This window comes from Syngnathoides biaculeatus, chromosome 4 (assembly GCF_019802595.1).
Source record: "Syngnathoides biaculeatus isolate LvHL_M chromosome 4, ASM1980259v1, whole genome shotgun sequence".
Taxonomy (NCBI): Eukaryota; Metazoa; Chordata; class Actinopteri; order Syngnathiformes; family Syngnathidae; genus Syngnathoides; species Syngnathoides biaculeatus.
In genome coordinates, this window is record NC_084643.1 from 33961482 (window position 1) to 33988702 (window position 27221).

General features: G+C 42.3%; 1 protein-coding gene across 7 annotated transcripts in view; it reads right to left on the bottom strand.

The window, feature by feature from the left end:
- Window positions 1–27221, bottom strand: part of LOC133499009 (protein unc-13 homolog B-like) — a 101948-nt gene that overhangs the window by 21597 nt on the left and 53130 nt on the right. For 5 of the 7 annotated variants that reach the window (XM_061816452.1, XM_061816456.1, XM_061816453.1 and 2 more), the window contains 15 exons: window positions 20149–20189; window positions 19988–20063; window positions 15863–15937; window positions 15373–15592; window positions 15059–15286; window positions 12992–13133; window positions 12756–12925; window positions 10875–10990; window positions 10623–10786; window positions 9497–9650; window positions 5805–5873; window positions 5604–5693; window positions 3374–3511; window positions 2420–2625; window positions 1074–1159 (listed from right to left, as the gene is read on the bottom strand). In XM_061816452.1, the coding sequence (XP_061672436.1) occupies window positions 1074–1159; window positions 2420–2625; window positions 3374–3511; window positions 5604–5693; window positions 5805–5873; window positions 9497–9650; window positions 10623–10786; window positions 10875–10990; window positions 12756–12925; window positions 12992–13133; window positions 15059–15286; window positions 15373–15592; window positions 15863–15937; window positions 19988–20063; window positions 20149–20189 (1975 nt within the window). Of the gene's footprint in view, window positions 1–1073; window positions 1160–2419; window positions 2626–3373; window positions 3512–5603; window positions 5694–5804; window positions 5874–9496; window positions 9651–10622; window positions 10787–10874; window positions 10991–12755; window positions 12926–12991; window positions 13134–15058; window positions 15287–15372; window positions 15593–15862; window positions 15938–19987; window positions 20064–20148; window positions 21278–27221 lie in introns of those variants that run through there. The other 2 variants (XM_061816451.1, XR_009794517.1) reach the window with 2 other exon arrangements.

Consider the following 27221-nt stretch of genomic DNA (forward strand, 5'->3'; position numbering starts at 1 on the left):
CCATCCTGGAACTCTATTCTGCGGATCCTGAAGGTACTGGGAGCTGCTGCTGCCATGGTGATGCAATGGCAAAGAAAAAAAAATACAAAAACAATGACAGCAAAGATAAAAAGTAGGAAGATGATGGTGATGATAAACTGGGTGGAGAAAGTGGTGACTCAGGGAAAAAGCTACAATGATGGATTGCTACACTCCAAGCACAGCCTCAACCACACGAAGATGAATTTAACACAATCACTAGCCTGCGTTATCAACTGCCATGCAAGTACAAAAACAACGGCTAACCACTGGGTAGAACAGCAAAACAAGAAAAATTATTGACGCATTTGTTGGGGATTCCAACAAAATGGAAATTCCACAATGTCAACATAGGAAATGTTCATGTAAAGCAAAAACTGAAGTCGACAGAGATGGAATGTTAACTTCCCTAGAGTACATTTGGTATGCGGACGTATGGCAAGGGAGCTGCCTGAGTTGCCAGTTTGATCAGGATTACACATTTAAGAAAGTAAAAATGGCCTTTAAGTAATGGGATATTGTTTCAAAAGCTATTATTCTAACACTTGGAATGCTAACATACGGCAAGGTAGCAAGCTCGACACGCTTGATATCCCGATAAGTATTTTGCATCCTGCCTTTTGGTTGGGTTTCTTTTCAAATACGAATTGAAGTATTGCTAACATGCTTAAGTTGATAAAATGATTGCTGTTATGATTTAAAATACACTGCTGTTAACTTCTTTTTACCCTTATGAAAGTAAAATAGATAACATTTCAAATCTGGAAAAAAAAACACCTCAGTCTGACAATTGTTTTCTAGTAAAGACTAATATGCTCCAGGTGATCTAATGATAATATGCTAATATGCTATCAATGCTATCAGCTAAACCTTACCAATGATCCTGCGGTTGCGATTGTTGCCTTTAGCCAAAACTGGAGGTGCATCAAAAATGATCAAAGAAAAAAACTAAGTGAGAGAATACCAAAAAAAAAACAAAAGAACTAAAACACGCACCCGGAGGCAAACACACACACACACACACCACACACACACACACACACACAAGATCATACCCTCAAGAGCGTACTTGACGTCCTGAGCGAACAGCTCCCACATCACCTCGGCACTAACTTTTCCAACATTTAGTTCCTGAGGAAACCTGAAGGGGGCGAACAACATTTTATTTAGTATCATGGCGAGTCATCTATGTTTGACACCATGTTTACACACACACCATGAAAACAAACTACATTTTTCAGATTTAACATCCACCTTGTGTTTAAATTTCAAATTTGGTAGCAATTGAACGAAATCTCTAGAGATAGTTTGTCTTTGAAGGACCCATGAAAATAGCCAAAATGAGCCTAAATTGCGTTGAGCTTGGCCAAAATAATAATTGCGATGGTTTTGACCAATACTGTAATGTGTGAAATGCAGTAAAATGAAGCTATTGGCATCTACTTTTCATTAGAAAATTGCCACCGTCATTATAGTAATTTGTCAAAGAAGTGTACGTCTTCGCTGCTCTGTTTGACCATTGGGCAGTGGTGGATGGTCACAAACTGCAAAGAACTTGATAGTTGTAACTTCACTATTTATTGCCGGCATTTTATTTTTCATTGCGGTTAGACCAGTTGAAAGGGCAGCTGCTATGACGATTGTGAATCATGTCTTACTGCACGCCGCCTATCCAATAACGTGCTGAGAGGGTCAACTTCAGAATATAAGCTTTATCTATTACTACATCGGACATCAATGGCATTTTAAATTTTTATTTTTCAAGTTGGCACTTGCAAGTTAAGATAAAATTTGACTTCTACCAGCAATGCCAGTGAATTTAATTAAGCTTTAACCACGCATTTGCCCCCTGGTGGCTGGTTGTATCCATTGCGAGCGCTGCTGCAAATGAAGCACTTTTCATATGTTGCAATGCCTGGATTTTAAATGCAAAAATATTAGCAGTGAAAATCGTGTTCACAATTAAAAATAGATTAATTGTGCAGCCCTACTTTGAGCCAAAATGGCAGACTTCTCGTGTTCTCATGACTCGTTGAGACATTGTTTGTGGTCCTACTCATAATAGACATGGTGATGACATTTCATGCTGCCAAGTAAAACTGGCTTCCGCGGCAGAATTTACAAAAATCTCTCAAATATATAGTTTTGTCTTTGAAGGACGCTGAAAAATGCCTGAAGTTGCACTAAAATGAAAGCTTTAAACCAAAATGGCAGATTTCTGTGTCCTTTTCAGCTATTGGTTCGTGACAATTTTTTGAGTGGGGGTGGGGGGATCTACACATGATAGAGATGCCTTGGGCCTATCATGTAAGTTTGAGTTTCGTGAAATAAATAAAAATGTTCAGAGGATAGTTTAACTGAATTTTTCAATCGATAGATTATAAGGAATAAGAAGACTGACTGGTTGATGATGGGTGTGTACGAATTCTTGTCCTCCTCAATAATGGACACGATGAGCGTGATGAGTTTGGGCCAGAAGTCCAAATTCTGGATGCTTGGGCCTTGGTCCTCGGGAGGCTGGCTCTCCTCTTTCTTTTCCTCCTCCTCTTCCTCCTTATCCTCCTCTCCGTCACCCTCTACTTTTTCTTTCTTCTTCTCTGGCTCAGGCTGCAGGAAGAAGGACAACGAAGAACAAAGCGTAGACTGAGTCCTCCAGTAGTACCAGATGGTCAAATTAAACCCTGACATACTGACCTATTAGGTCAAGTTTGACCCATTTTGTCATTTGATAGAAACAAATATATCATAAAGGTCATTCTTTCGTACTTAAATTTAATAAGTTTTCCACAAGCAGTGTGCACAGGAGATTTTGAAACCGTCCAAAGAACTGAGTGCTTATCCACCATATTTGCACAGGTTCCCTGTTGGTCTTTTATGGGGTCTTGGGGCAATTTAAAAATCGTCAACGACATATCTTGTGTTGTGTTCAAAGGGGAGTTGGACACGGTACAAAGAACACATTTGTCACATTTGCAAAAGTTCCGATAAAAATGTGCACCTTTTGATCATTGAAGGGTCATGGGAGAATCTCGAAACAATCAAAGAGTTTAACCTATTGAAAAGTGCGGGCTAACGTTCTTTGGGTGTTTGAAACAGGTCAGAGGACTGTCTGTGTTTCCACCACATTTGCATCGAAAGAAACACAGCCCCTAAGGGTCTTCGAATAGTTGTGGGGGAATCTCAAAATTACAGACATGTTAAACAACTGAAACACAAGTCAAGCTAATAATACATCTTGAAAAGATTTGTAGCTCATAATTTCATGTAGATGCTCAGGATGAGGATAGACTTGGCCCGGAAGACACTATGCAAGCAAGTAAAATGAACAGTATGTAAGAGTAATAAGTTTACTGACAGCGAGGGTGGTCTGGAACTGGCGGTTGAAGAGCTCCAGGCAGTTGTTGAAGATGTACTCGTAAGTGGAGTTGAGGCAGGCCTTGACGCAGTCACGCACCACTGCAGATGCCCTGGGGGGGCTCGGCAGCTCCAGGACCTGAACCGGGACCACATGGATAAGAACACGTCATTCCTGTCAATGCAGTTGTTGTCGGAACATCTCCAACCCAACTTGTTTCAATGGTTTCAACGTGCACGGTCCAAAAATCTTTACAACCCATTATTTTTGCAGTTATCCTGTTGTTGAAATGGCTAAAAATACATTCTGTTATCAAACAACACTGCTAACACATACAGTAGTACAATCACAAAGTGCATGTGAGGTGCAGGTACAGTGAAGAAAATAAGTATTTGAACACCCTGCAATATTGCAGTTCTCCCACTTAGAAATCATGGAGGGGTCTGAAATTTTTATCATAGGTATATGTCCACTGTGAGAAAGATAATCTAAAAAGAAAAATCCATAAATCACAATGTATGATTTTTTTAACAATTTATTTGTGTGCGATACAGCTGCAAATAAGTATTTGAACACCCGTCTATCAGCTACAATTCTGACCCTCAAAGACCTGTTATTCCACCTTCAGAAGTCCACCTCCACTCCATGTATTATCCTGAATCAGATGCAATTGTGTGATGTCATTAGCTGCATAAAGACACCTGTCCACCCCATACAATCAGTAAAACTCAAACTTGTGACATGGCCAAGACCAAAGAGCTGTCCAAAGACACCGGAGACAAAATTGTACACCGCCACACGGCTGGAAAGGGCTACAGAGAAATTGCCAAGCAGTTTGGTGAAAAAAGTTCCACACTTGGAGCAATCATTAGAAAATGGAAGAAGCTAAACATGACGGTCAAACTCACTTGGACTGGAGCCCCATGCAAGATATCAGCTCGTGGGGTCTTAATGATCATTAGAAAGGTGAGGAATCAGCCCAGGACTACACGACAGGACTTGGTCAATGACCTGAAAAGAGGTGGGACCACCGTTTCCATGGTGACTGTTGCTAAGACAGTAAGACGTCTTGGTTTGAAATCATGCATGGCACGGAAGGTTCCCCTCTTTAAACCAGCACATGTCAAGGCCCGTCTTAAGTTTGCCAATGACCATTTGGATGATACAGAGGCGTCATGGGAGAAAGTTTTGTGGTCAGATGAGACCAAAATGGAACTTTTTGGTCATAATTCCACTAACTGTGCTTGGCGGAAGACAAATGATGAGTTCCATCCCATGAAAACCATCCCTACTGTGACGCATGGGGGCGTTAGCATTGTGTTATGGGGGTGTTTTTCTGCACATGGGACAGGACAACTTCACTGTATTAAGGAGATGATGACAGCCATATATTGTAAGATTTTGGGGAACAACCTCTTTCCCTCAGTCAGAGCATGGAAGATTTGTCGTGGCTGGGTCTTTCAACATGACAATGACCCGAATCACGCAGCCAGTAAAACCAAGGAGTAGCTCCGTAAGTAGCATATCAAAGTTCTGGCGTGCCTTAGCCTGTCTCCAGTCCTAAACCCAATAGAAAATCTTTGGGGGGAGCTGAAACTCCGTGTTTCTCACCGACAGCCCAGAAATCTGCCTGATCTAGAGAAGATCTGTCCGGAGGAGTGGGCCAAAATTCCTCCTGCAGTGTGTGCAAATGTGCTGAACAACTGCAGGAAACGTTTGGCCTCTGTAATTGCAAACAAAGGCTACTGTACCAAATATTAACATTGGTTTTCTCAGGTGTTCAAATACTTATTTGCAGCTGTATCACACAAATAAATTGTTAAAAAAAATCATACATTGTGATTTCTGGATTGTTCTTGTTAGATTATCCCTCTCACAGTGGACATGCACCTCCGATGAAAATTTCAGACCCCTCCATGAATTCTAAGTGGGAGAACTTGCAATATAGCAGGGTGTTCAAATACTTATTTTCTTCACTGTATTTCTTTTGTCCACTTGGGATTGCCATTGTCAGGCTCCACATTGTAGTATCTGTGACTGAGTGTGTGTGTGTCTGTGCACATGAGTAAACAGAGTGTGAGCTTGCTCACTGGACAAATTCACCTCGCAAGTCAAGGTCCCACTGTATGGTAAATAAATGAACTCTGGAAGTTTACTTAGCCTGTTAGCTTGTTGGCGAGAACAATGCAGGAAAATGCAGTGCGGTAAGGACATCCAATTAGATTTGTACCTTCATCCTGAAAAAGGTGATGCTGGTGAGGAGGTCCACTGTGGATTTGAGGTCTTGGAGGCGGGGCTTGCAGCTCGCGGGAAAGTTGTTCTGAGGACACATAAGCACAAACACATTGTTATGTAGTGTTTGACTTGTGTTCCAGCCAAAAACTTTTCGCATGTGAGAGTTCAACATTATTCTCGTTGTTTGGACACTCACTCTGTACATGGAGAGGTCGATTCTCAGGGAATTATGCAGCTGATCCAGAAGTTTGACAAAACGATCTTTCTGTTGCAAGGAAAAAAAAACAAAACGTCAGTCAGAAGCACAATTTCTCCCACTCGTATTTCTATGAAAAAAAAATAATGTTTTTCAATATTACCTTTAACTATTACATCTCACTTTTGATTGGCCAAAGTCTGGCTAGTTGCTTAGCGACAAGTTGGAGAGCCCCCCCCCCCCATTCTTTTCATTTCAGGATAAAACAATCGCAACGGCAACATTACCTGGCATTACGGACGACCTAATTGGCCAAACTCTTAAAATTCTTCTTTTGTGAGTGTGCATGCCCTAACCGCACACATGAACGAGCAATAAGCTCAACTCGTTTGGTGATATTCGGTGAATTGATTCAGGTTAAAAACATAGCTTCAAAACAAAGTGGCAGAAGTCCTCTATCTTTTTTGGCATGGCTTTTGAAACTTTTTTTTGTGGCCGTTCAAACAATAACAATAAACCTCTCTACCAAAATGAATGTTTCTGAGTGAAAATGTGGGGGGTGATTTTTTTTTTCTTCTCAAAACAGAACAACTTTGCTTTTGAAGAGCACTCAGTAATGAATAGACTGACCCGAAAATGCCTACTTCCAACCAAAATGGAAGACTTTTTTTTTTTTTTTTTGGGGGGGGGGGGGGTCATGGGCATTTGCATGTTCTCGTCATCCCTGTGTGGGTTTCCGTTCACATTCGCAAAATGTCCATGGCTGGTTAACTGAAGACTCAAAATTGACCGTAGGTGTGGACGGTTATTTACCTGGGTGACCAGTCCAGGGTGTAGAAAAATGATGGCTGAGGAGTCATCAAACTTCACTGCCATGCTCCACCCACACGCAATGACAAAACCCCCACAATATTCACAATTTGGTGTGATCCATCTTTCTGGTAGCCAGGGTTATTAGAAATCTTATCAAGTAGTTTTGCCTTCAAAGAACTTCTGGAAAAGGCCAACTGAAGGTAAAATCCGCAGAAGTGGTGGAACTAGTACAGTCCCTCATTAAAAAAGTGCCATCACCTCTTGTTGGGGTCCACACAGGGACCGCAGAGGGTCCGTGTCAATGCCAGGTTAGCATCAGGACTGCTCAGCGGTGGTCACCAGCAGCCCCTGCAGCCACGCTTAAGCCTCTGATGGACTTTGAAGGTTTGTTCCCAGAGCAGCGGCTTGCTAATAATCTCAGCGGGATGGTGCAATTTTACCATTTTTACTCGTTATACTTCAGACAAGTTGGTCATGCCCGGTGAGTGTGGGCGGGTAATTGGACTACAAACAGTCGGCAGGGCTCCTCGTCCCCAGCGGGACCACTCTGTCATTCTGCCATAACTGCAACCTCAACACTAGTCTCCTTTCATACACAGCGCATAATCAAATCATCTATGGGTTCTGAGTAAAAGGTGAGGAAAGGACAGATGTTCTGTTGAGGCTCTGGTGGATATGATGAAAAAGAACCATACTCTTATAAGAATTATTATTATACCATATGAAAATTGCAATCTTTATTTCATTTAGTGGTATTTCTTTGCAAAAGGGTTGAGAAACAAAAAAAGTGTATTTTTAAATTTTTATTTATGTTTTTTACCAGATTAAGTACATTTTTTGAGGGGGTGGGGGGTGCAAAACCACATTTTATCAACTTTTTATTTTAAGAGTCAAATTTCCTGTAAAAAAAGTAATCAAGGTTTATGTGTAAAAAGTCACAGTTTTAGAAGAATTAAATTGTAGAGTAGTGTTCAAAATAATAGCAGTCCAATGTGACTACCCAGATTAATCCACGTTTTCAGTATATTTTTTTATTGTGACAATGTCAAACAAGTTACCAGTAGGTGCAAAAGATTCTCCAAAAACCAACAAGACCCAGCACTGATGTTTTCACACTCTTAGGGCAGTGGAATAGGGCAATTTGTTGAAAGGGGCGTGTTGAAAAAAATAGCATTCTGCCATTGGCCCAAAACTCAAAACTATTTTCTGCAAACTTTTTTGGTTCTAGAAACTGCCAGTCCTTTGAGTCACTTAACTAATATTTAGTTGTATGAGCACAGTTTTTTTATGACTGCTTCACATCTGTGTGGCATGGAGTCAATCACCTTGTCGCACCTTTCAGCTGTTATTCCACTCCAAGATTCCTTAACAGCATTCCACACTTTATTTATATTTCTTGTTTTTGCTTCAAAAGCAGCATTTTTAATGTCACCCCCGAATATGATGAACCCGTCCTCCTTATGAACCAATTGAAGGCCTCTTCTGTCACTGTTATTTGCATATTTGTCCAGCGCTTTGGTGATGAACCTGACACCATATCATGATGGTTGCACCACCATGCTTCAGCGCCTTGTCTTCACTGTGTACTGTGGCTTGAATTCAGAGTTTGGGGGTCGTCTTACAAACCGTCTGCGGACCCTGGACCATAAAAAGAACAATTTTGCTCTCACCAGTCCACAAAGTGTTCCTCCATTTCACAGGCCAGTTGATGTGTTCTCTGGCAAATTGGAGCCTCTTCTACACATAACACCCCCCCCCCCGCCCCCAGAGAGACTTTGCGGGGGATTCTTGTAAATAGATTAGCTTCACACAGACGTCTTCTCACTGTCACAGTACTTACAGATAACTCGGTTTTTAATCACCCTGCAGCTGATCATTGGCTGAGCCTTTGCCATTCTGGTTATTCTACGATCCATTTTGATGGATGTCTTCCCTTTTCTGACACGTGCCTCTGGTTTTGCTCTCAATTTTAAGTCAGAGATCATTTTACCTGAATACCCTATAATTTTTGGACCTCTTTAATAGGTTTCCCCTCTCCATTCCAATTTTTAATCAAAGTACGCTGTTCTTCTGAACAATTTGTGGAAGGACCCATTTTCCTCAGGCTTTCAAGGAGAAATGCAAGTTCAACAAGTGCTGGCTTCATCGTTCAATAGTCGTCGTTCACCTTATTCACACCCATTTTTCACAAAATCGATAACCTCACTGATTGAAGGCCACACTATTTTTTTTTTAAACACACCCCTTTCAACAAATTGCCCAATTGCATAGCCTTAAGAGTGTGTATATCATGAATGCCGGGTCTTGTTGGTTTTCTGAGAATCTACTGCACTTACTTGTATCTTTTTGGACATGTAACAATAAAAAAATATAATGAAAATGTGTAATAATCTAGAAAGTCACGTTGGACTGCTATTATTTTGAACACTACTGTATATTTTATTCTTTAATTTAAAAAAGGTATCTTGTGATAAAAAAGATTTCTTTGAGGTAAAATCTTAATATTAAGGGATAGGCTTGTTTTTTGTTATGTTTATTATTGGAAGAAAAATTTTGAATTTTCTGAAAATAAAAATGAGGGTTTTTTTGGCATATAAAAAAAATATCAATTTTTTTTAGGGAGGGTGGAAATTGTAATCCGAATAAAGACAGATTTAGGGGGGAGCACTAGACAAAAAATAAACCTCAATATTATGATTGTAAAGTTCTATGATTTTTTGAATTAATATTTTTTATTGAAAAGCTTTAGTTTTAAAATGTTAAAGTGTCAAAGTTTTGAAACCAGTCCTACTGATTGAAAAGCAAATGCCTGTGTCATCAAGTAAAAAACAGCTGGTCATTAACACGTCCAGTATCGAAATTTTACAAGTGTCACTCACCCCGAAGTTGGAGGCAGCAAACGTGGCGGGTGCTGAGACGTTGGTGGTGGTGGCACTGGGATGCGCGTAGAAGGCGTTGATGTTGGCCAGCAGGGTGCTCATGACGGCCGGCACGCCCGCAAGCATGTACTTGGACGACAGGCACGAGAAGTGGCTGACCACACAGAAACAAAAGAGAGCAGTAAATATATACTGTACTACTTATGTATAATATACACTGTAGATGAAAAAGACAGTCACAACTCTTCACTCGGCTGCAGTAAAATTAGTTTATTGCAGAAGATTAATAATATAAGACAAAGAGTATTCTTGTCTGCTCTGTTTGCATGAATTGCTACTCCTTATGTTGAAATAAGTTTTATATTGTTTCAAGGCTTGTAATTACCACCCAAAAAATATGCATTCATGTCAGACTAAATTGCTCCTTCATGTAATTGTGAGTATGAAAGGTTGTTTGTGGGATGGACAACCCGAAGATGACTGGGATAGGCTCTCCCAGCACTCGCGCGATCCTTATGAGGATAAGCGGCTCGGAATATGGATGGATCCTTGTTCCTCTTTGTGACTAATCGTATTAAGCTAGTGACTTTCGTAGGTGGTTTGATAAAATGCAATGTATTTGTATGATGTTAACTTTGCCATCAGTAATTAAAAGTTTGAAGCAACAACCTGGCATCCTTTTTCTAAGAATTGGCTGCCAAACCGCTTGCTGCTAGCATCTAATGCATGTAACTCCCTTTTATGCGCGCAATTCAAAATTAAAAAAAAAACAACAACTTTTAAATTATAATAAAAAGGGAAATAATTACATCATTAAACATTCGATAAATGAATAAATATCTGAGTAAATAGAAATGTCCAACAATTTAAAACAAATAGTAATACCCAAAAAAACGGTTAATTTTTTTTTTTTAATTGCACATGTATTTTGTATAAAACTATGACTTAAATGCGCCTTTAAAGTGTTTTTATTATTCTAAAAGTAAAATGTATTGTCTTTTAATCATTTCTAGAATTTCTCTTTTTTTCTTTAAACACCTTCCAAAACTTAACTGGTTCTGTATTCTTCATTTACTACTTTGTCCAACGCTTTCCATGTAATGTGAGTGATTGACGGCACCCTTACGTCATGGCCTGGTAGATGGACTCAACGCCGTATCGCATGGCGAACTCGTCCACTACTTCCTGCTGCACCTCGTCAAAATAAACCTTCCAGGCGTCGTCGCCCTGCGCCACTGGGAACCTGACCATTCCGCCTCCCTCCACGTCCGTCACTAAGTGGAACATGTTCTACGGGACCACACCAGACCACACCTGTCCTTTAGGCATCTTTTCCACATACAGTAATCCTCAACCAGAAGGTTACCCAACAACATACCTCATGAAGACAGGTGTACTGCACATGGTACGGCGCCACCTTTTCCTCCCCTTCAATCTCAACGCTGATCTGAAGTCGAACGGCACCAGACACCGCCGACTTGTCGGTTCGCTTTTCTGAAAATGTGCAAAAAAAAAAAAAAGTTAAATAAATAAAATGGGCAACTTGCAGTGAATCTCAACCTAATGGCTAAATAAACTGACCTTGCAGTGAGGAACGGGGATCGCATACATTGTGTTGTCCACTATGTCCATTATGATTCCGCATTATTATTAACCAATTGTAAGTTTTGAAAATAGCTTGTGCACAAATCTATGAACTCTCTGCAAAACTCACATCTTTCCTCACTTGAGCTGTGCGGCATTATGTCACCTCCAGACAGACTTTTTTTTTTTCTAGATAATAACCAGTGAAAACAGTTAGGTGAGATCCATTGGAGTGAGCTTGTTTTGTTAAAAATGGCTCAGGAAGTGGATCAGCTCCATTCCAATTCATTTCCAACAATTAAAGAGCTTAGTAAGCTCATCGTTTTATTTATTGGATCACTCGTCGTTCCAAAATCTTTGAGAAAGAGTTTGGGAACGTGACGTAATTGCTGTCGTTTGCCGTTGTGAAGTATAAAAGGCTTTTTGTCCGGCCGAATGGCTTGTGTCAGCAATAAATTTGATATGGACCGATCATTGTAATTGATAAAGTGCAACAATTTCTTTTTTAGTAACTTAAATTAGCGATTATGATTTTTTTGGGCAGTGGTGCGGAAACATTTTACTAGAAATTCGACCGGTACCATAGTATGGAAGTCAAATATAACTAAAGTGTTATGAATGCCGATCTGAAAGGAATCCACTAACACTAGACGAGGAACTGCCGAAATCCTAACGTCAGGGACGTGAAAATTTACCAAACGGCATTTTAGAATTGTTAAATGACAAAAAGATAACATACTGTAGGGTCTGCTTCAGCGATGAAATGAGGATGAGCCTTGGTCAATCAATGTATTGTGAAAATAGTCAACGGTTAAAGTCGTCAAGAGCTGTTTCCCTCACTCATACGATCACAAATCACAATCAGATCACGACACTACTTCACAATCAGATGTTAAAATAGTCAAGGTGGCATAATTGCAGGTTTGGTTCAAGAAATTTTGCAAAGGATTTCCTCCTCCTGTAATTTTCTCGCATTAGATATTACTATTACTATTTACTATAGGCACACTGGCTCAGCTGGAAAGTGTTGGCCTCACAGTTCTAAGGTCCCGGGTTCAATCCCAGAACCGCTTGTGTGGAGTTCGCATGTTCTCCTCATACCTGCATGGGTTTTCTTTGGCCACTCCAGCTTCCTCCGATATTCCAAAAACTACTATTAATAGGACCCTCTGAATTGCCCCTAGGTGTTATTGTGAGTGTGACTGTTTGTCTCCATGTGCCCTGTGATTGGCTGTCAACCAGTTCAGGGTGTACCCGCCTCCTGCCCGTTGACAGCTGAGATGGGCTCCAGCGGTTCCCGCGACCCTTGTGAGGATAAGCGGCTAAGAAAATGGATGGATGCCTATTTATTGTAGCAAGTAGCGACCCTACACTTGTATGACAGTATATGCGCTGGTGTTAGATTTCTCTAATTTCCGACTGTCTGCGAGACTCCGAAGGCATCTGAATGCTACTGGAGGAGGAAGTAATTGAATGTAATTACATGAATGAGTCAAAGGGGTTGGCCAGTGCTATTGAGGGCTGCGGGAAAAGCGAGTGAGTGGGAACTGACAAAATTACCGATGAAGTCATCAATCAATTGATGTGAACTTGACAATCATTATCTTAGTGTTGATTAGGAAAAAAAATTATAGTGACTTCCTGATGCAGTGCAGAGGGTCTTCAGTGATCGTACCCAGGTTGTACCAGACGTCCATCTCGCCGCTGAGCGTGCGGACCTCGATGATGCTCTGGCCCAGGAAGTCATCCGACTCCCTCTTGAACCGGTGCTTCACACGCGACTTGATATCGTCATCCTCGTCCCACACGCGCAGTTTCACGCGGTCCGACGAGTTGTGGCACTCACTGGAAAAGACAGCGGTGAGTTAAGAGATCAAAATGAAAACATCAATGGCGAGAGAGGGAACTTACAAGCTGAACTTCTCCTCCCAGACTGGGTTCAAGTTCCCATAGATGGTCTTTGTCCTCTTCTTGGTCTTGCCCACTTGGATGGTGACGTATGGGTCACTGGAGCCAGTGCGGTCCTTGGCCTGGAGACCTTGTGCACTCACAACTACCACACATGTACCAGAGGAAGCACATGACTATTCAAATTGCACAACAAACACCAACCCCACACACCACGCACATAATAAGCAAAATCGTACTCTTGTGACTAACATAATACATATCTATTTTCAAAAACAAAGGATGTGACGACTTCTTCGTCCAACATATGAAACTATTTTCATCAGCACTCCGGCATCTATGAAGATCTCCAAAAAAAAAAAAAAAAAAAGCAGGAGCATGAATGACGTCGCCGTGTGTTTGATGGACCTCAGAAACAAGGTGTGATGGTTGCCATGGCAACAACTGCTGCCAGAGCACGCTGCCACGTGTTAGGTTGCCGTGGTAACCGTGCCACCTTGGGTTCGTGGGAAGTGGCGGCGTGTTAGCAACGAGGTGAAGTTAGCGATGTTTGCAGTGACAAACTCCGTCGGCTCTTTTGCCAAGGAGCCCAAAATAGGAGGGATGTGCTCCCTCTTATGTGTTCCACAGTTGGGAGGCAAGCGGCAGTGCGCTCTGGCGCGGTGTCACGCTTGTGCCAGTTAGTTGTGCAGCCAGCGCAACTCCAGGTAAGCTTGTTTTTGACACACATGCAGTGGCTTCTCCAGTCAAATTAATGTTGCCAAGGATATGAAATTGCGCTTCAAATTCATGAAAAATCAAACTAACTTGACTTTTCAGGGCTCGGTTTTTAAGATTAATGGCCCCTTCCCTCTGAAAATATCCCGTTTTATCCCTCTGATTAATTTTTAGGTGTCTCCTTGACAGTATGATGAAGAGAACTTTTAAGTGATTGAACCAGGAAGGATCAAAACACCCATTGTGAACAAAATAAGTCAAAATTACTGAAACATTGAACAGTTAAAAGGTTGAAAGATGGTCAAAGTAGGTTTGCTGTCAAGGTTATAGTGCACTTTAGATTCATCCTGAAAAATGTTACTTGAAAGCCCAATGTAAACAACTTTTGTGAGTAGTATACAGGATATGGGTCATTTTCATATTATGTAATTTGATCGCTCATGGTAAATACTGTTGGAAGAAAACAAATAATTTAATTTTTTTTATTGCCGCGTTGCTTTTGTTTGTGTAAATGTCTCCCATGCTATAACAGCTACGCTTAAAGCTGTATTTTCAAAAAGTTATTGATTTCAAATTTTAGCCATTCCTAGTAAAGGTAATACATATGGACAGAGCAAATGGTGGCCCACTGAAATACACTTCTTGCTTCTCTCAATAAAGACAAAAGTGCAAAACAGTTAAGACAAGAGCTTAAAAAAAAAAAAAGAGTTTCGAGACTCTCGCAAATTCATACATAGCTCAGACATAACATTTATTTTTCTGCATCATCCAGGCACTTCAGCTCAAAGATCCGTCTGGTGTATTGCAACAACATAACGAGGCTCTCTTCAGTGCCATTGACGACAAAGATAGCTTGAATGACAAAGATGGACCTTTTGCGAAAGAACCAACAAAAAAAGGAACATTGAAAACACAAAATGCATTTGCTTTTAGTTTTCATGCTATAAGGATGCTAAGCAATAATAATGGAAATATCCTTTGTGTCCAAGAATGAAATTAGGATCTTCCAAAAAAAAATGTTGCAAATCATAAAACTTGTCTTGGGAGACTGAACTCTAAAGCTATTATTGCATTAAAAGTTTTTAAAACTATTATTTTAGAACTAGATTATTTTTTTTCTTTTGCAAAATCAACAACTACTATTCATTCAAACTTTCCAAACACTCTTTTCACCAAAGTTAATCCATCCGCAAAAAGAAATTAATTGGGGTGTGTCGTTTTGTATGAAAATCCCCCACACGCCTCAGTGACAAACAATCAGATTGACACTTGTGTGCAGTGACCCTCGTCGACCATCAAGTGCAGTAACCACAGTTGCAGATACGTTCTGGAGGACAATGAACCAGAACATACCGTTGATGGTGATCTTGGCTGACCACTTGGAGGTTCCGTCCAGGATGTTCTGCTTGATGTTCTTCATGTACTGCCCGTGAACCGACCTGGATATGTCGAACACCCGGCGGATCTCCTCAAAGATCTCCGGCTTGTTCCTCTCGCGAATCTTCATCCTGTCCTTCATGGCCATGATGATGTGCTGCGTCCGGTCCTCCGCTCCGGTCTTGGAGCTCTTCTCGGCCGCTCCTCAGGGAGACAACGGGAAAAGGGCGAATCTTTAGATTTGAAATATTGATTTGGATGTTGGATGAAGAAGCTTTTCTTCAACTCACGCTGCAGGCAGTCGGCGTTGAGCAGCTCCTGACACTTCTCGTGGACTTTGACACCGCACTCGGCGCAGCGCATGCCTTGCCGGGCGATGCCCCACAGCAGCCCCTCGCACTCGTAACAGTAGGTGGGTGTGGTGGCTGTCCACACCTCAAAATTGTGTGGCGTGGTGCAGGAGATGGGGTAGATGAGAGCCTGCAGCGTCTTTTTGTACACGTGGCACTTCTGTTGGAAAACACCCAATATGCGCCATTGAAATACTGTGAATACCCGTTTATTGTGTGTGTGTGTGTGTGTGTGTGTGTGTGTGTGTGTGTGTGTGTGTGTATATGCGTGGGGTCTGGGTGGGGTGGGGGAGTGAGAGGGGGATATCTTCCTCCTTCACCAAGAATAGGAACTCATCTACATTTGTAGCCACTTCAGGAATAATGAAAGCCATCAAAGTGATCTCATGCTACATTGCGACAACTCGTTAACAAGGCCACGTGGACTCACAAGCTCTTTGTCTTTGAGGGAGGTCCGCGTGGCCAACGTATGGGACAGGCCGGCCTTCTTGGACTGGATCATGGTCTGGGAAGAAGTGTCAAGAGTTAGGATGTTGTTCTTGTATCCTCACACAACATAGTTTTTGAAAAAAAAATATCAATTGCAAGCAGATCAGACATTTTAGAGACTCTTCATGTCAGACTTGTTAACCAGTCATATAATATGTTGGCAGGCAAAAGTATTGGATTCTGCTAATCATTCCATTATGCATAAAAGATTACAAAATATTGGCCTGTTTGAGAGCTGCATTTCGTAGTTTAACAGCTACTGCTCTGGGTGTCAGCAGTCAGTCAGGTTGGAGATTATTCTTTGAAAACCCATTACCAATTCTTGCCACAGGGCTTGGTTCAACACTCAACACAATATTTTCATCAACAATATAACCCATGATATTGCTAACTCTCATCCCTGCTTGAATTCCAATGACAGTTATTTATACTTCTACCCTTCATGCTGCCCTGTCTGCCTTTCAGATGAGTTTTACTAACATTCAAAATGGTCTTTCCAGTCTGCAATTTTCACTGAACTCAAGAAAAATTAAATGTAAGATCTTCAACAGAAATCTCACATGAATCAAGAACCCCAGCAACATTTTGTCTTTTAATGGGTCTGCTTTACAGTTTATTGCCTGCTACAAATACCTAGGAATCTGCCTGGAATGTTCACTTGCATTTGACACTCACATCATTATGCTTCACAAAAGTTAAAGGCAGATTCAGCTGTCACGAAATCAATCCTCACTAAAATGTTCTTCTACATTGCTTCCTGTTAATGACTGTCCTAGATTATTGAGCCACAGAACTGAATATACATATGAGCTTCAAAAACTCTCTTCCACGAGCTAGACGCTGTCATCTGCTTTGTCAAGAGTGCTCCCTTGACCACACACAGCCTGAATAATTGGCCTTCTCTTCACTCATGCAGTCAAATTCACTGTTTATCTAGAAAACACTTACTAGCAAGACCCTAGCCTAACTTTGCTCTCTGCTCAACATGCATACCACCACCCACACTCTCCATTACACCAGGATTATTAATTTGATTCATTTGAAAATCTGCCCTAGTTATGGTCAATCTTTTCCTTTTTCTGACCACAATGAACATTGCAACAAACAATCTTTATCACCTCAGTCATCCTAATATCGTCGTTTAAAGAGACGATTACGGATATTGCACGTGATCACCGCACCTGTCTTTAGCTGATTATGAACCCGTTATTCATCATATGCTGTGATGCAATGGAACATATATAAATATACAACTATACTGCATTACACAGTGCATGCAATATGTTTATCTGTATTTGCTTTTCATTTGCTTTGCTTGACGGTCTGCATCCAGGTCAGCATTACAAATGAGAAACTGTTCTCATTTGCCTAACGTGCAAAAATAAAGGTACACACAAACACACACACACACCACACACACACACACACACACACACACACACACACACACCACACACACACACACCACTGGATTGAACAGACTAGTGGTTCAGTTGATTTGTCTACTTCACTCACCACAATGTTTAGAGCCTGATGTCAACGAGTAGTGAATCGTCCACCACCTTAATTGATTTACAGTATCTATCTTTATCTATTATCTATTTCTGAATGTGGAGCATACTCAAGCAGAATTTTGTTTAACATTTCGGCTCGCATTATGAAAGTGAAAGAAGTGTGAAGAATTATTCCAGCACATGTGAAGAGCCCTGTAATTATTATTATTTTTTTAATTCCCACCACACAAAACCTGGTGCTATAGTGGACATGAAAAAGGTTTAATCTGCATGGCCGAGTTGTGAGACCCTGACCTGGCTGCTCCAGCAGAAAGCACACAAAGTGAGAACATTTTTTTCGGCGTACGAGCTGACTATTGCACAGCAGTCTCTCATTTTAACATTTCGTTAATTATTATCACTCACATTAAAGGGCTGTACTGGAAAAAATATCAACAACGTCATCAGCGACAAGCGGACTTGACTTGATCCAATCCATAATGACCACCCAAGCGTCTCTTTGTTGAACTTCATCGAATGCCACAGTAACATTATGGTTCTGGCGGCCACGGCAACCACCTCTGAAGCCACCAGGGACCAAATGGCATGGACATAAGGCAATGAGGCAAACAAGACAGGCTGTGATTGGTGTGGATGTTGCCCTCGATTTTTAGACTATTAAAAAATATGCCAAGGCAGTCATTATGCAGATGAGAAAGTCCAACGTTGTAAAACGAGGTGAACGCAGCAAAATGCGACAGTATGTCAGAGGGCGGAACAAAATGTGGAAGGGGCCCGTAGTTGGACGAGAAGCACAGTTATTTTATTTTCCTGTTTTCGGGATCTTTCACGGGTAGACCGTGAGAAAAGGTAGCAAGACTCGAATACAGAGGAACAAAAGGGCTCACATCAAATATCGCACTAAATCATGTGCGACTGTGGCCACTGTGATCGTAGCATAACCGTGCATAACAATGACTGAATAGGAGCTCTTTCGCCATCAGTCAACAGTGAGGAAATCTCCTTGAAAACAAGTGCAAGGGCTTCCTTTTATGACTTACTATGATTTCATTTCGACTGAAACATTGCTGCAAGAGAGAGCACAGGTGTGGGTGTCTCTACGGTGAATATTACAAAAAATCAAAGGGCGCAAAATGTGTGCGAGCTCGTCCCACATCATTCAAAACACAACAACTACGGTTTGTGTGCGTTACTCACCATAGCCTGGAAGCAACAAGAGGGGGTGGAGGAGGAAGAAGATAAAAGGTTATAGATGAGCAACCACCTAAACACTGGCTTACATGATTTTATTATTATTTTATTTATTTATTTCTTTAACTTTGGTAGTTGAATCTACCTTTTTGCTTTATGGATATGGTTTATTTACAAACCGAATTCCAATGAAGTTGGATGTTGTGTTTAACAAATAAAAAAAGAATACAATGATTTGCAAATCATGTTCAAGCCATATTTGATTGAATACACTACAAAGACAAGATGTTTAATGTTCAAACTGATAGGCAGGCTAGACTAAGACTAGCACTCTTTTGCTATGAAGCCGCACTGTTACAACACACGCAGAATTTGGTTTGTGGTTGCTGAAATAAGACAGAGCATCCATGGGAAAGACGTTGCTTGGATGGCAGCATATGTTTCTCCAATAACTCTATGTACCTTTCAGTATTGATGGCGTCTTCACAGATGCATAAACTACGCATGACTTTAGCACTAACACACCCCCACACATTCACAGATGCTGGCTTTTGAAGTTTGTATCAATAACCGTTCGGGTGGTTCTTTTCCTCTTTGGCCCAGAGGACATGACGTCCACAATTTACAAAAATAATTTGAAATGTGGACTCGTCGGACCACAGAACACGTTTCCATTTTGCATCAGTGCATCTTAGAGGAGCTCAGGCCAAGAGAATTACGGAGAAATCCCAAATTCATTGGAATTGTGTTTGTATGTCAACAATTTACCATTAGCATTTCCACAAAGTACTGGCAGAAATATAACATTTGTAGCATTATTAATTTATATGTATGATAATTAGCTCCAATTGTATACATCTAGTTGATGTCTCAAAAGAAAAAAGGACGTCAATATAAAATTCAGTCAGTCATTTGTCATTCCAGTGTCTGGTTTATATATGTTAAAAAATATTTTGACAGGCAGAGAAATGTGTGAAACATCAAATTGTGTGACCTGATTAATTTAGTGGGATCTTTAATTTATTAGCTTTTCCATGAAACTCCATTTGTTTTTTATGTTTTATTCTGGTATCTGGTTATAATGTCACACTTATAATGCATGTGTATAAATATAGTACATACTGTATGCATAGAAATGCTTATATTTCACAATATGTATATTTTAAAAGGCAGAGAAATAATTGAAATGTAATTCAAATGTATTCTTGTGGTCTTATTTTGGGGAATTTCTTTTGCTTTTTGAAATCATGAATTACTGTATCTAGCCATTTTGTGAGTTTTTTTTTATTTACATCTACTGTATTTGTGTTGGAAAATAATTATATTTGTGTGTTTTGAAAGTTTGAAACTTTTGAACTCACCACTTCACTAACAAGGGGAATGGGCCTCCGTTTTCGGAGGTCTGGCGTGCTGTCAATACCAAACGGTGCATTTTCCCTGCACACAGACACACAAATACACAGATTAGTGTGTACACAGCTGATATTGGGATATTCCCGGGTACTGCAAAGTGTTCACTGACCGTGGCTGGCATAGCTGCCTGCCGGGGTCGCCATCTTGGCCCTGAAAGACAAAGTCGAATGTCACAGATTTCAAGGAAAACCAATACTTTTTATGGGCCTATGGACGTGACAAGGGGCATGCACATGGATGCGGCCTGGACGGAGGCGGCTTGGTTGACTTTCAGCACAGCATGCTAACGATAGCACATCAACAGTAGGTAGGGCCAAGGAAAAGAACAATTTTAATTTTCCGTTTAATGCTGAGTCATCAAACTCATGCTTGGACCGCGTGTAATGAAAGAAAACTCAAAATATTTGGAATTGAGCGTTGCTCGGCAATACCGTATATTGTATTTGCTTCCAATTTGGGAGCAATCGCTTTTGTAGTCTCCTGTTAAACAGCTGAAGGAAACGGCGAAAATGAGTTCTAAAAAATTGACTGCTTGAAACCAAAATGCCAGATTTCTTCCTTTTCAGGAATGGGTTCTTGACACTTTTTGAGAATATACTCATTATAGAAATGCCAACCAGATTTCCCATCGTTCCATTCAGCTGCTTTCAAGGGCCGAATTCAAGAAAAAGCTCGAGGATAACTAGGATAACTTTGAAAGAGGCCTGTAAATCTCCAAATTGGTCCTAAAATGGCCAAATCCCCACATCCTTTCTGCCATGATATCTTGAGACTTTTTAGTCATTCTACTCATGATAAACATGCCTACCAAGTTTAAGTGAAACTGGCTGCGGGAGCTGGATTTTCAAACACTCTCTAGCAAGAATTTGTATTTGTAGGATTGGCCAGGGGGTGCACTTTGAACCACAATGGAAGACTTCCACTGACATTTCAGGCATGGTTTGTTTGGTTTGTCTCCTTATCATAAAATTGTCTCCCAAATAACATGCTGCTTAAGTGAAACTGAATTTTCAGAATAAGAATGAAAAAGAAAATAAAAACACTTTTAAGAGCATCTTCACACTGCATGCCCGGGTTGTAATAAACAATTTTGATGCAGCAGAGTAAATGCAATATACACCAAAGAAACATTCCATTCAATTACACATGAACAAGGTCTTGGGGGAATGTAATGTTAGTAATGTCGGGAGGCAGAGAAACCACACAGTCAGAAACCTGATCTCCATCTTGACTTCCACCTGTAAGACAGCACAAGAGATACGGCCAAGCGTCAACACGTGTTTCAATTTAAGCACTAACATACAACTGCGCTCATCAGTGTTCATTAACACGTCCATTCGGCTAAAAAGTGATACCTCCCTCTTCCCCAAGAGATAATTCATGCCTTCTAATTCAGTAAATGGCTACCGCAGCTGGAGCGACGGCCTGGCAATTGGCAAATGATGGACGACACTCTCGGGAGTAGGAACATTTTTAGCACAGACGACAAGACAGATGGCGTCAAATTGATATTAGCGCTAAGGTTTTAATGGCAGCCACACGCTGTAGTGTGTTTTGAAACATACAAAAGAACAGAAATTCACAACTTCATCAAATTTGTTATTTAGTGTTAATGTTACAACTAAGCATTTTTTTTTTTTTTTTTTTGAAGGGGAAATACTATGTAAAATTCACTTTTAATGTCATGATAATAACCGTTTGTCTGAAGTGCCTGAAAACCTATCAAGTGTGAAATTAAACAACTCTTTTGTGAGCCACGCATTTTGACTAAATGCGTTGGCCGCACACCCTCAAGTTGGCAGAATTGTGGCAAAATAGTGAGGCTCATTTGCATAACCACCCCCCCAATTCTAAAGAAATGTTTTTCAAAGTTCTAATTGCAAAGCCTCCCAAATGAAGTTTCATTACTTCATTTTTTGAAGATGCAAATTAAATTTTTTAATCCATCGGATTTTTCTCCCATTAATTTATACCCATTTTCCATGAAAAAAATAGCACAAATGCATCCTAATGTTTTCAGAGACGTTTTTGCTTCTTTTACAAACAATCCTTTGTCACTCAAGCTCTGTCAACCGTTAATGGCACTTGAGAGAGAGGCTTGCTTGTACGCTGTGGCCAGGATGAGACCATTTTGCATTCATACAATGGGAGACAGCCGACTAAATTGTGAAGGACAACACGGAAATAGTGCTCCTCGTATGTTTATGAAGCTGTTCATGTCTTTATCATTGTGCGGCTTTTGTCTTTACCGTAAGGCAAGAAGTGTATTTAAGTTGGCCACCGCCATTTGCCCCGCCTAAGGGTTCAATCAAGAAATCTGTGGCAGACTTTAAGTTGGGATAGGGTTGATGTACAAATCCAAAGATTCTCGAGGATAGCTGCTCTTGTTCAGTGTACTGGTATTTCTAGTTTGCATCGCTAAGTTACATTTTTTTTTTTTTTTTGTCAGGTGTTCAAAGCTATAACGTTAACAATAATCAGTAAAATTTATGAACAACATCGGTGACAAAGGGTAGCCTTGGCAGAGTGGAATTCTCACTGCACATGAATTTGACTTACTGCTGGCAGTGCTGTCCTAACTCTGATAAAGGTTGTGCAGAGACTGAACAGCATTTACTCGGGGGGCTGTTATCCAATACTTCCAGATAACCATCCAAAGGAATGAAGCCATGGTTAACAGGGGAAGTCCACAGGCTCTTGAAGGCCTGGAATACTGCAATCAGAGCTGGGGACCAGGCGAGGCTCAGGACAGCTCGTGACACCTGTCACTTGGCATCAGAGAAGCTAACAGGCAGTACTCTCGGTGGATTGTTGACCACTTAAGTGACAGCAGAGACACCAGGAACCTTTGGTGTGGTATGCAGACCATCATGGACAACAAGCACCCCTAAACAGACCTGTGACAACTCCTCTTCGCTGTTGGATCAGCTCAATGACCTCTTTGCTTGATTTGAGGCAGACAATACCATCCATCCATCCATCCATTATCTACTGCTTTTTCGGGTCAGGTCACGGGGGAAGTAGCTTCAGCAGGGATACCCAAACTTCCCTTTTCCCAGCCACTTCTTCCAGCTCTTCCGGAGGGATCCCGAGGCATTCCCAAGCCAGCCGAGAGACAGTCTCTCCAGCGTGTTCTGGGGCGTTATTGGGATCTCTTTCCGGTGGGACATGCCCGGAACACCTCAACAAGGAGGCATCCAGGAGGCATCCGGATCAGATGTCCCAGCCACCTCATCTGGCTGCTCTCAATGAGGAGGAGTAGCGGCTCGACACTGAGCCCCTCCCGGATGACCGAGCTTCTCATCGGACACCCCCCAGAGGAAACTCATTTCGTATCCAATACCAATAAAATACAATACCATCCCGGCACAAAAGATTCATCTACCTCCCAACGACTGGGTGCTGCTGCTGTCCCCGGACAACATGCGGAGAGCACTCAGAAGGACTAAAGCATGAAAGGCCTCTGGACCAGACGTCATTTCTGGCCGTGACCTGAGAGACTGTGCAGATGAATTCACAGAAGTCCTCACAGAAATCTTCAACATCTCACTGAGTCAAGCCATCATTACGAGCTGCCTCAAAGCCACCGCCATCATCCCGGTCCCTGAGGAGCCATCTTCCTCCTGCTACAATGACGATCACCCAATTGCACTCATTCCCATCATTATTTAGTGATTCAAGCAGCTATTCATGGAGGACATCAAATCCCCCTTCCCACCCTACACTGGACCCTACCAGTTTGCATATTAGCCCAACCATTCAAAAGATGATGCTATCTCCGTTGCCTTCCACTCACCCCTCACCCACCTGGAGAGCGAAGACTCACGTGTCAGAATGCTGTTCACCGACTTCAGCTCATCATTCCAACACCATCATCCCCCAGTAGCCCATCCTCAAACTAGACCTGCTGAGACTCAACAGCTCTCTGTACCACTGGCTGCTGGACTTCCTGAGAGGTGGAGCCCTGACAGTTCGGGTCGGAAGCTCAACCACCATCATGCTGAACACAAACCTCCCACCCCCAGCCAAAGATGTGTTCTGAGCCCCCTCCTCTTCTACTCTGCTGATCCATGACTGCGCACCTACATCCAACTCCAACCTCTCCATCGAGTTTGCAGACGACACGACTCTGGTGGGTCTCGTCCTCAACAACAATGATAGACAAGCTACGGGAGTGAGGTGAGCCACCTGCCAATGTGATGCAAGGACAACAATCTCCACCTGAACGTGGAGAAGATCAAAGAGATCACAGTGGACTTCAAGAGAGGGCACACCCAGTATCCCCCGCTAACTATCAACGGTCCTGCAGTAGAGCAGTAGAGCATCCCCAAATTCTTGGCTGTGTCCATCTCTGAAGACCTGTCCTGGACCACCAACACCACAGCACTGGCCCAAAACATCTCAACAGCGGTTATATTTTCTATGGAAACTAAAAAGATTGAGACCCCCGTCACCCATCTTAACCTCTTTTTACAGAGGGACGATCAAGAGCATCCTGTCATGCACGTATAACACATCTGACGATAACATTACTTGAACAAGCTTCATTTTCATTATTTGAGATGCATGTGACTGTGAGTCTATCCCATCTGACTTTGGGCGAGAAGTGGGGTACACCCTATACTGGTCACCAGAAAATCCCAAGTCATATACGCTATAGAGAGTGGTTGTTCCCCCATTAATAATAAATGGAACTTGGGTTTGATAGAAGCATGCAATGAAGATTAGATGGTTCACGATTGATGACTACCTGCTTCAAAGCCATCCTGAGAGGTGGTGGAGGCGCTGGCCAGGTTGCGCCTCATCTCTCGCTTCTCCCGCAGGATCTGCTGGAAACTCCTAATGTATTTTAACTTTTGTTGGTCCATCTGGCTTATCTCTAGGTTTTCTTCCTCAGCTTGGATAGCTGACTTGCCTTCAATGTCTTCTCCTTGTTCCTCTGGTTCTCCAATTGACAAGGATTCTGTGGTAGTGCCTTGAGACAGCTGGCTCTTGATGTTCCGATCTGGAGGCCACTCCTCAGGAACAACTGTATGGTCTGGTAAGCTGGTGGACATGGACTTGGGGTAGGCTACAAGTTCCAAACTTGGGTAATGCTGGCTGGTGGCTACATACTGCTCTTCAGCTTCTTCAAAGGGAATGGTTTGGCTCACAAGGTCCCAGCTAAAAGATTTTGGAGGCATCTCAGAAAGTGTGGATAAGTCAAAGTCCATTGCATTTTCCAGAACCTCGTTCGGGGGGACCTCGAGTTTGCGAAGTGCACCTCGCAAAGCAGAACTGAAGTCAGAAACTGCTCGACTTATACGTTTGACATTGAAGCCTGTTTGGAGATCTTCCTGACTCTGATGAGGGACTCTGTTTCCTGTATTTGGTACAAAGGGTTTGTCTTGCGATGTCAGGAGCCCTGCGGTGGAGTTTTTATATGGCAAATAAGTTCCCTCATAACTACCAGTCTGATTATTTGATTGGTCGCAGTTGAACCCATTGGAGGATCCATAATGTCCATCAAAAGAATGGTAACCAGAAGTTTTAGGATAGGAATGATCTGAGGTGTAGTTTCCGAGGTTTGTCTGAAATCCTGGCTGGGATTTCGACCTCCGTGTTTGCCAGTCCTCCCGACGTGAGGATGCCCTTGCAGATGAGTTGGAATAATGCTCCATAGAGCCAACCAAGCCATGATCTGGAGAGTTCCTGGTAGCGTAGTGATCCCAACTGACCACTGTGTCGTAGCAAGGCTCTGCTTTATGATCTTCCAGATAGGAAGGGTCCCCGTCCCATAAACGCTCCCCAGCTGCATCATGTGGTGGTTTGGTGGTAGTCCACTGTTCCTGTATCTGATTAGTAGGTCTCTCCAAATCTGAATCGGACTTGGAACTCTGAGAAGACAAAGAACTGGTGCTCAGGCAGTCTTGGCCAAAGCTCAGCTTTCTGGCTAGCGCACCTTCTGGGATGTCCGAGCTGAGGTCCGATGCATCCTCAAGTTCCTCTGGGTCCAGATGATGGGCCGATGCTGCAATTGGAGATACTGAGTAGTCCTCCACCCTGGGTCGTCGTAATTTCTCTTTGCGAACGTCAGGAAAATGGTTGGATTTAGGAGATACCTTCCCTAAACTGCCGTATGTGTTAGCTGGCCTCCTGTTAGTGGAGGGTCCTTCCGTGTGCATCACCCCCGACCAGGTACTGGCATGTGCACCCTGCCCTTGTTCCCCTCTCCCACTGGAGCGAATGCCCTCAATTTCCAGTAACACAGCATCCACACAGGATGACACCTCCTCCACTGAGCCCTTCACTGAGGTAAGGTAATCCCTGAGGTCTGAGATCTCTTCTTGTATCTTGTTGATGCCCCGCAGCTCTTTGAGAATGTGATCGATGATGGCGCTAGAATCCTCCTCACCCAGACGGCCTTCCTCCTCTTCTGGCCCAGGTGGACCTGAGGGGGCGGTGGTGAAGTCATAATCCAAGGTATCCCCAGCAGAGTATGGTCTCTTTGGTCGAGCACGGGGGGAAGCAACTGAGATGCCATTCCGGTCGATTCTGGGAAAACCAGAGAGTGGGGTGGTGGTGGGTGGTTGCTCTGGAGACAACGGGAGCAAACCCTCGAAAGAGATCCGCTTCCGATTGGCAGGAGATTTTCCACTTTTACGCTGCAGAGTGCAGGGTATTCGTAAACACCCTTCCCGAGTAAACTCAACTTCACCAAGGGATGGAGGTTCTGGTGGTCCAGCATTTCCTTTACCATTTGATACAATGGATGAGGAGCAGGGTTCATCCCTGGATTCCTTTTTTGGGTGAATCTGTCTGCGATCCTTTCCATGTTTTTCATGCTCAGCTTCCTCGTGGTAATGTTGGGGATTGGGGATGTAGTGATCCACGGACCCTTGGAGCAGCCGATGGATTTTTCCCCGGATGATCAAGGCTACCTTGGGGTTGGGGGCTCGCTTCTTGCTCTTGGTGGCTCCCTTAGGGGGCACGCTGGCTGCATATGGCCCACTGGAGCGATTTCTGGAGAACATGTTCCTTACGGTCTTCGCCGCATAGTTCTCAACAGGCAGCTGCTATTGTTCTGCTAATCATACTTGCAGAAGATTTATTTTTATCCTGACAAGTCAGTGTGCCTTAACTGGGATAAAAAAGACAAAACATTAGTAAATGCAGTAAATATTTTGACAAAACAAACAAGAA